Genomic DNA, 10,000 nt, shown 5'->3' with positions numbered 1-10,000 from the left:
GGCGGCGGCGACACTCATGTTGGCAGCGCGGGCCTCGGAGGCGAGCGACCCCTGGTGGAGACCCGGCCCTCCGCCCCCCTGGTACAGACCTGACCCATCTGGAAAGAGGGAGGGAAGGGAGAGGAGTGGAAGAGGGTGGTGAGGGGAGGAAAGGGGAGGAAAAGAAGTAGTGTTAGATATGTATGAATGGGATAAAAGGCGTTGTGTTGTTATTCCTTTGTTTTCCATTTGTTTTCTTGATTTATTTACATATATTTTATCTTTTTGTTCTTTCCTTCCTTGTCTCTTTATCATCTGTCCCTTCTATCCCACTTCTAGTCTCTTTTCTTCCTTGATTCCTTTACATATTTTTGTCATTTTATTTTTCCCATATATACTTCATTTCCATTATGTCCTGTCTACTATCCCATTCCTCACTCTCTTGTCCTTTCTATGTTCTGTCTTCCATTCCTTTGTCTCTTGCTTTTTATATGTCCTTTCTATCTCACTCCTTACTATCTTGTTCTTTCTTCCTCCTTCTATCTATTCTGCACTTTCTTCGTAGCTCCTCCATTCTTTTCTGCTATTCCTAATCCTTTCTCTTTCATCCCTTTCCCTCCCTTATCCTTTCTATCCCCCGTTATGTCTTTTTCTTCCCGCCTAACCTCTCCCTATCCTCCCCCAGCGCGCCTTACCCTGGGCCTGCGCGGAGAAGGTTGCCCCTGGGTCGGTGAAGCCCTGGAACACGTAGGAGGAGGGCGCGGAGTGGTAGGACATCGGCAGCCCCATGGCGTTGAAGTTGCTCATACTGCCCGACGCCATCTGCTTACGAAGGCGCGCCCGTCTGTTGCTGAACCACACCTGAGGGAGACAAGGAGGCAGGTGTGTGAGTGTGAGTGTGGGGGTGTGCGGGGGGGAGGGGGGTAGAAAGTGAGACGGGGGAGAGGGTAGGGGAGATGGATGAAGGGGACATGGGTGACAAGGGAAGAAATGGAGGGAATGTAATGGGTGATTTTGGTTGGAGGGAGAGAGAGAGATATGGGTATGTTTGGAGGGAGAAGAGAAAAGGGAGAAGAGAAAGGGAGATAAAGAAAAGTATGTATTGGAAACAGAAGAGAAACAGAGAGATGAAAGGAAGGGAGGAATGAAGAAAGGAAGGAAGGAAGGAAGGAAGGGAGGGAGGAAGGAAGGAAGGGAGATATATTGGTGTGTTTGAAGGGAGAGAGAGGGAGAGGTGATGGGGTGGAAGGGAGGTGAAGGGAGGAATAGGGAAGGGAGGAGGAGGAGGAAGAGGAGGAGGAGGGTGATAAAGAGGGGTGGGAGAGGTAACAGAGGAGGAAATCAGTCTCTCTCTCTCTCTCTCTCTCTCTCTCTCTCTCTCTCTCTCTCGTCCATTATCTCCCCCTCTTCGTTTTTATCCATTATTCTATTTTTCTCTCTTTCATCGCCTTTCTCCCTCTCCTCTCATTTGTCCCCTCTCACTTTTTTCCCTCTCCCTCCCTCTCCCCGCCCCTCAAATTTCCCTTCACCCTTTACCCCTCATCTCCCTCCCTCCCTTATGTCTGTCTCTCTCTCTCCCTCTCTCTCTCTCTCTCTCCACCCTTTCCTACGTTGTGCCTCCACCCTTTCCTCTTCTCTCTTCGTTTGTATATTTATTCCCTAATTTATTCTTTTTTCCTTCTTTCCCAATTCAATATTTTCATGTTTCAATTTTTCTTTCTTTCTCTGTCTCTTTTTTCCTTCTTTAACTTTTCCTTCATCCCTTCTATCCCTTCCCTTATCCATCTTTCCTCCATATAGCTTTCCTCTCTGTCCTTTCCTATCCTCTTTCCTCCTTCCCTTCATCTTCCCTTCTCTTTCTCTTCTTCCCTCTACTTTCCTTCCTTCACATCTCTCCCCCAACACCTGTATCCTTGCCGCCGTGAGTTATGTTCTCCTCAAAGCCTCTCTTTTTTTCCTTCCCTCTATCCTTCGTCCCTCTAAACCTGTCTTCCGTCCTCCTACATCTATCCTCCGCCCCTCCATCCCTATCCTTCCTTCCCTCACGCCTCCACCCACCTGTATCCGCGCTTCCGTCAGCTTGGTCCTCTGCGCCAGCTCCTCGCGCGTGTAAATATCCGGGTACTGCGTCCGCTCAAAGGCCTTTTCGAGCTCGTCCAGCTGGTGCGCCGTGAAGGTGGTTCGGGAGCGGCGCTGCTTCCGTTTCAGCATCATCTGCGGGTCGTCCTCGTCCTCGGAGCCGCCATCGTCCACGTCTGAGCCCGAGCTGGCGTTTTTCATGGCTGGAGGAGGAGAGGAAGGAGTTGAGTGAGGTGGGAGAGGGTTGCGTAGGGATAGCGTATAAGTCTTTGGGGCTGAGGGGAAAGGATGAAGAGAATGGGATGGATGGAAAGATGAGTGGGGTGGGAAAGGGTTGCATAGGGATAGCGTATAAGTATTTGGCGCGAGGGGAAAGGATGAAGAGAATGGGATGGATGGAAAGATGAGTGGGGTGGGAAAGGGTTGCATAGGGATAGCGTAAAAGTCTTTGGCGTTGGGGGGAAGGGATGAAGAGAATGGGATGGATGGGAAGGAGTAGCGTGGGTTAGAGATGTGAGTTAGAGTGAATTAGGGATGTCGATTAGGAATGTCAAGTGTTAGATTATGTTAGGAGGGTCAAGGAATAAAGGAATATGTATTTAGGTTTTCAAGGCTAAGGAAGGAAAAGGAGGAGGGATGTGAGAGGGATGTGAAGGGATACTGTGCTATGGGTTTAAGGAATATGCTACAACAGGTTAGAGAGTCTTCAATCCTACAATGGCTTTATGAATTAACTATAATGAATTAATTACTTAGGTGTTATTGTAAGGTATTGCTATAAAAAAATATATATATAAGTAGACATAAATAATGTTAACAATGTAGAGAGAGATAGAGAGGATGTGTGTGTGTGTGTGTGTGTGTGTGTGTGTGTGTGTGTGTGTGTGTCATTCCTCATTTCCTCCCAAACGCTTCTGCTTCTTGTTAATTCTCCTCCCCCTTCCTTCCCTCCCTCCTCTCTCCTTCCCTCCCGCCCTCCCCTTAGATTCGTCAAGCGACAGGTGATGTTCGACAGGTAAGAAGACATCAATCATCTCACGGACGGAGGGAAGGAGGAGGAGGAGGAGGAAGGAGGGAGGGAGGGAGAGAGGGAGGGAGGGAAGGGTGAGGAATGATAGAAGGATGAAGTTACGAGAGGAGAGGAAGAGGGTTAGAAAGGAGGAGAGAAGGAAAGGAAGGAGGGAGAGAGAATGGGGAGAGAAGGGAGGGGAAAAGATAGGGAGGAATGAGAGAAGGATGAAGGAAAGGAGAGAAGAGGAAGAGAGAAGCGGAGGAGGTTGAGAAAAAAGGAAGGAACCGAAGGATGGAGAGAGAAGGTAAATAAAGGAAGGATGGAGAGGAGAGGAGACGAAGGAAGGAGGTAAGAGAAAGGAAATATATGAAAAGGAGGGAGAAAGGGAGAGTTTTACACATATCCAATCATTTCTTTCATTATTTTCCCTCTATTTATTTACCTACACCATCCCATCACCGTCTAATTCAACCTCTATCATTTATTTATCTCAGACTCGAACGCTGTCTACTCATGACGTCACGGAGAGCCATCAGCCAATCAGAGCGCGAGGAAGACAGTCCGAGAGCAACGCATCAACCAATCACAGGCGAGGAAGGAACATGTGACTTGAGGCGCCGAGGGAGGAAAGAGGAGAGCAGACAATGGCTTGCCCCGATAATAATCACCTTTTATCTCTAATTATCTTCGCCATCCGTGACTCTAAGGTAAATACTCGCCTACCTGGACGTACCTAGATCATTAAGGCAGGTAATTAGTAGTGTGAGGTGAAGAGATAATGAAGGGAAGAAGGTGAAATAAGGCGATGTTACTGTTTATATAATTTGAAGTTAGTCATTATTGTCGTTTATTGTTACTTATCGCGATGTGAGTGATTTTAAAGTGGATATTCTTGCACTTAAATGAAGGATAAATACTAAATGAGTGACTAAAGGTGTTTAAGTAAAGGAATCGTAGAGGAAAAGTGAGATTATGAAATTGTGAAGTGACTATAATGTTTGTGCGTGCGTTAGTGTGCGTTATGGAAAGTGCGTTTTGGATTATTGCGTTTATTGGTGGTGATGCTGAATTATCATCACCACCACCAACACCTCCATCACCACCACCACTTCCATCACCACCCCTAACATCACCATCCTCCACCACCACTTCCATCACCACCCCTAACATCACCATCCTCCACCACCACTTCCATCACCACCCCTAACATCACCATCCTCCACCACCACTTCCATCACCACCACCAACACCTCCGTCTCCACCATCACCTCCACCACCTCCATCACCACCAGCAGCTAAGTAAGTACCATCTCTATATTTTTTTGTTAGATTTTTTTTCAGCAAATACATATATAAAACCATTGACTGTATATCTTTTGCCTTGATTGTCGTTATTAGATATATATTTTTTAATACATTGTTTCAAGGTTTCTCTCCGTATATTTCTTTTCATAGCCTATTCCATTTGATATAATTTATTTTTGCAGTAAGTAGACAGGCTATTGATTATTATATATCTTCCCATAATGATTTTTCTCTTTTGTTAACGTCTATATTATTGCAAGCTTTCTCTTCCTATATATTTTCTTATAGCCTATTATGTTAACTCCTATGTTATCGCTAGCCTCTCATTCCTGTGTCATAATTATCATAGCCTACTACTACCGTTGACAATTTCTTTTTGTTGCAGTAATAACATACACGGTGTATTAAGATGTTCATTATATGCATCAAGGTTTAATTGATTATTCTCTCTAACGTATGTTAAAACGCTAATTTTATTTTTTTCTCTATTAGGCTATTTGTTATTTTCATTGATGTCAGTACCTGGGTAGAGTAAGTTCCTACCCATATATCTACTATTTATTTATACCATGCTTTTAATTGTTACCTCATTCACTTTAGCATCAATTCCATAGTGTTTTAATAGTAGGCTTGACCTTTTCCCCCACGAGCTTTCCATTAACCTATAGGAGAAGTTCAGAAACTTTATTATTTTTAGGTTAAGATTTATAATACAGGAACGACTTGAACACCATTGTTGATCGTCATTTATAGCATTCTTGTTGATAAGCCATGTTAATAATTGTATTTTAAGATTAACTCATTGATGTTCTGAGGTATTACAAGTGCTACGTTTTCATAATTAATAATAACTGTGTATACCTAGATAAGGTTGACGGTATTTTTTTATATAACGTCCTTTCTGGTATTATATTTACGTATACTTAATACATACAATCTGTGTGTCTTAACTTTCCTCACTTTTCTTATATACCGTGAAATTGATATTAGTTGGTCTGTTTTTTTCTTTACATGCATACTGTCCCAAACTGTTTATGTGTTTATTGATGTTTTTTTCTCATATATTTGGCATTTATTCGTAGCTTATTATTGCTACAGTTTTTATATATATATTTGCACTTTATTGAACGAAAAATAGATACCTTCCCTATAAATCCGTACATGAATTTCTCTCTCTCTCTCTCACACACACACACGCACACACACACACACCTAATTACGCCACACGATTTACTGGTAATATTAATCACTATTATGGGAGGAGGAGGAGGAGGAAGAGGAGCAGGAGCAAGAGGAGGAGGAGGAGGAGGAGGAGGAGGAGGAGGAGAAGGTAATATGTCAGACGTGAGAGAAGTAGAAAGTTATGAGATACATATTTTTAGAGAGAGAGAGAGAGAGAGAGAGAGAGAGAGAGAGAGAGAGAGAGAGAGATTCAGGTACTCATAAACAAGGAAGTAAAAAGGAAGGGAACAGAGAGGAAAGTGAGAGGAAAGGAAGGAGAGAGAGAGAGAGAGAGAGAGAGAGAGAGAGAGAGAGAGAGAGAGAGAGAGAGAGAGAGAGATTCAGGTACTCATAACAAGGAAGTAAAAGGAAGGCGTGGAACAGAGGGAGGAAAAGGAGAGGGAAGGAAAGAGAGAGAGAGAGAGAGAGAGAGAGAGAGAGAGAGAGAGAGAGAGAGAGAGAGAGAGAGAGAGAGATTCAGGTACTCATAAACAAGGAAGTAAAAAGGAAGGCGGGAACAGAGAGGAAAGTTGAAGGAGAGGGAAGGAAATGGAGAGAGAGAGAGAGAGAGAGAGAGAGAGAGAGAGAGAGAGAGAGAGAGAGAGAGTGAATGATGGGAAGGTAAAATTTGTAATGGAGAATGAGGGAAAAAAAAAGGTGCTGAGAGAGAGAGAGAGAGAGAGAGAGAGAGAGAGAGAGAGAGAGAGAGAGAGAGAGAGAGAGATTGGTCAGGGTCCCAGGAAAACAGACGCTCCAGACCATGTCAATAAGCAAGATGGCTGCTGGGCATGAGAGAGAGAGATAGAGAGAGAGAGAGAGAGAGAGAGAGAGAGAGAGAGAGCAAAAAAATTGTGGGTAAAAAAAGGAGGGGAAGAGGAGGTGTACATATAATATATCGAGCGGTGTGCGTGTGTGTGTGTGTGTGTGTGTGTGTGTGTGTGTGTGTGTGTGTTTCAGTTTATTTGTTTCTTCTTGTATTATTTTTTGTATGTACGAAATTGTTTGCTTTACTTAATTTCATGTTTTCATTCTTTTCTTTATTTTTTCTCTTCCTTTCTTTATTTTTAATCGTTTCTTGTTCTTTTTACTTTTTTCTTACATTGTGTTTGTCTTGTTAAACTTATTATTATTATTATTATTATTATTATTATTATTATTATTGTGAAGAGAAACAGTAACACGCAACAGTCAATCCCATATACTCACATTTCCTCCTCCTCCTCCTCCTCCTCCTCTTCTTCCTCCTCCTCCTCATAATTCTGTCTCCCCTTCTATTGCTCTCCCTCTCCCTCTCCATTTCTCCCCCTTTCTATGTAACTGATGGGGCCCTCTCATGTCCCATAACTCTCTCTCTCTCTCTCTCTCTCTCCTACACGTACTACTACTACTACTACTACCACTACCACTACTACTACTGCTATTACAATAGGCCTATACCATACATATATTCAATGCGGTATTCGGCTCATAACAAATGTAAGGGGTCGGTGGGCCGTATGGAGGTAAGGGGCGGAGTCAAGGGGGAAAGGGAGTGATTATGGGAAAGGAAGGGAAGGAAGGGAGAGGAAAGGGAGGGTAAGCAGAAGGGTGGAGATTTGAGGGGAGTGGCGATGTAAGGGAGAGAGAAAAAGGGGAGAGAGAAGGAAATGGAGGAGAGGAAAGGAGGGAGGAATGGAAAGGGAGGGAAATGGCGGTGTAAGAGAGAGAAAGAGAAGAAAGAGAAAGAAAACTGAGGAGAGGAAGAGAGAATGGGGAAGGAATGGAGGAAAGTTAGGGAAGGAAAGGAGGAAGGAATGGAAAGGGAGGGAAATGGCGGTGTAAGAGAGAGAAAGAGAAGGGAGAGAAAGAAAACTGAGGAGAGGAAGAGAGAATGGGGAAAAATTGGAGGAAAGGGAGGGAAGGAAAGTGAAGGAAATTGTAATGTAAGAGAGAACATGTGAGGGGAGGAAAAACGTATGAAGGGGAAAGGAGGGAGAAAGGAGATGGGAGGAGGAAATGGAGGAAAGGGAGGGGAGGAAAGGGAGAGAATATCTAAGTTTTTCGACAGATGGCAGTTTTCTCTCCCCTCTCCCACGCCCCTCAAGATGGATGGAGGGAAAGAGGGGGAGGGAGGGAGAGAAAGGAGAGGAGAGAAAGGGAGAGAGGGAGGGAAAATAGGAAGATATATTCATTGAGGGGAAACAATGTGTGTGTGTGTGTGTGTGTGAGAGAGAGAGAGAGAGAGAGAGAGAGAGAGAGAGAGAGAGAGAGAGAGAGAGAGAGAGAGAGAGAGACTGGGGCGACATAATATAAGGTTAAAGAGAGGGAGGAGGAGGAGGAGGAGGAGGAAGGTAGGGAGGAAGGAGGGAGAGAGAGGGAGAGGAGGGAAAGGAATGATAGATAGATTGATGGACGTGAGAGAGAGAGAGAGAGAGAGAGAGAGAGAGAGAGAGAGAGAGAGAGAGAGAGAGAGAGAGACTGACGGACGGAAGAGAGGTAGAGGGAGAGGAGCGAGAGGGAGGGAGGGAGGGAGGGAAAGAGGGAGGGAGCTTATCGTAACTCATTTTGATACGAGGTTTGTTTACACATATCCTGAAGGGAGGAGGAAAGGGAGGGAGAGATGAAGGGAAGAATAGGGAAGGAGGAAGGAGGAGGAAGATGAAAAGGAAAGGTGGGAGAAGGAAAGAAAATAGGGAAAGAAATATAGATACTGCATAGAAGGGAAGAAGAGAAAGGAAGGAAAAAAAGGAAGAAAATGGATTAAAAGAGGAAAGGGAAGAGGGAAGGAGAGAGACGAGAGAAGGAAAGAGAGTAGTAAAGTAGATAAAGTAGATAAAGAAAAGGAAGGAGAGAAGTGAAGGAAAAAGTAGACTATAGAAAGTAAAGGTAAAAGGAAAGGAAAGACGAGATAATAAGAGGAAAAGGGGAGAGAAAGGGAATAGGTAAAATAGGGAAGGGAGGGAGACAAGAGAACATGGAAGGAAAAGGAAGGGAAGGGAAGGCAAAGGGAGGAGGGAAGAGGAGGAGGAGGAGGAGGAGGAGGAGGGAGGGATGGAGGGAAGGGACGTATATTTCACTGGTCTAATGAGAACAATTAGGATGGAGGGAATATTTTCACCGCCTCTGTTAGTACACAAGAGGGGAGGGGGAGGGAGGGAGAGAGGGAGGGAGAGGAGGAGAGAGAGAGGAGAGAGATAATACATGACTTATTTGTAAAACTTTATGGTGTTAATTTTTTTCTTTTCTTTTTTCTTCATCAGTTTGTCTTTATATCGATCTTTATCCATTTTCCATCTATCCATCCATCAGTCAGTGTGTTTATCTATATATCTATCAAACTATCCATCTCTATCTGTTTATCTCTGTTAATATGCCTTTCTGAGTCTATCTATTTACTCTCAATTATCATTTATCTATTTTCTCACGTTATTCCTTCATTCCTTTCCTTTCCTCTCTTCAGTCCAACATATCTATCTATCTATCTATCTATCTATCTATCTCCCTATCTGTTCGTCTTATGTACAGGAAACAAGAAAATTCAAAGCACAGAAGATAAAAACAAAGAAAACAAAAGAAAACGAAGAAGCAGTAAAAGAATAGCGATCAATTACACATCAAAATTAATTAAGAAAGTAAAGAAAAAAGAAAAAAAACAAAAACGGAAAAACAAAACAACAACAACAAAAAAAAAAACAAGAAGCGATCATTTACATATACAAATTAATTAAGAATGGCATGCAATTTCACGCGTTATCGAGTTGCCATAAGAGAGAGAGAGAGAGAGAGAGAGAGAGAGAGAGAGAGAGAGAGAGAGAGAGAGAGAGAGAGTTCATTTGATGGTTAAATGACCTTTTGTGTGTGTGTGTGTGTGAGGGAGGGAAAGTAACTGTATATATTATGTCTTCAAAGGTACACACACACACACACACACACACACACACACACACACACACACACACACACACACACACACACAAAAGAGACCGGTGTGTTGGAACGTAATTTACGATAAACTGTGTAATGGAAGATGAGGCAGGTGGAGGAAGAGGAGGAGGAGGAGGAGGAGGAGGAGGAGGAGGAGGAGGAGGAGGAGGAGGAGGAAGAAAATGAAGAAGAGCACCAAAGTGAAAGAAATTGAGATGAAGGAGAAGGAAGATGATGAGAAAAGATGAGGAGGAGGAGGAGGAGGAGAGTAAGAATGAAAACAGAAGGAGGAAGAGGACGATGAGGAGGAGAAGGATGAAGTGAAGATGGAGAAGAAAGATATTATAAAAATAACAAAAGGGTTAGAAATATGAGAGAAAGAAAGAATGAAGAAGAAGAATGAAAGGAAGAAAAAGAAGGAGAAAAAGAATGAAAGGAAGAAAAAGAAGAAGAAGAAGAACGAAAGGAGGAAAAAGAAGACGAAGAAGAAGAAGAAGAGGG

The 10,000-nt window shown here is 43.4% G+C and overlaps 1 protein-coding gene across 1 annotated transcript in view; it reads right to left on the bottom strand.

Moving 5' to 3' along the window:
- The window catches only part of LOC127007938 (protein gooseberry-like), a 51,365-nt gene that overhangs the window by 3,511 nt on the left and 37,854 nt on the right, over window positions 1–10,000 (bottom strand). Inside the window, 3 exon segments of the mRNA XM_050879457.1 lie at window positions 1–98; window positions 675–840; window positions 2,038–2,261. The exon segment at window positions 1–98 is cut by the window's left edge and continues 90 nt beyond it. Coding sequence (XP_050735414.1) covers window positions 1–98; window positions 675–840; window positions 2,038–2,261 — 488 coding nt within the window.

The sequence above is a fragment of the Eriocheir sinensis genome, chromosome 36 (genome assembly GCF_024679095.1).
Source record: "Eriocheir sinensis breed Jianghai 21 chromosome 36, ASM2467909v1, whole genome shotgun sequence".
Taxonomy (NCBI): Eukaryota; Metazoa; Arthropoda; class Malacostraca; order Decapoda; family Varunidae; genus Eriocheir; species Eriocheir sinensis.
The sequence above is the reverse complement of the archived record's forward strand: the minus strand, read 5'-3'. Positions and strand labels throughout refer to the sequence as shown.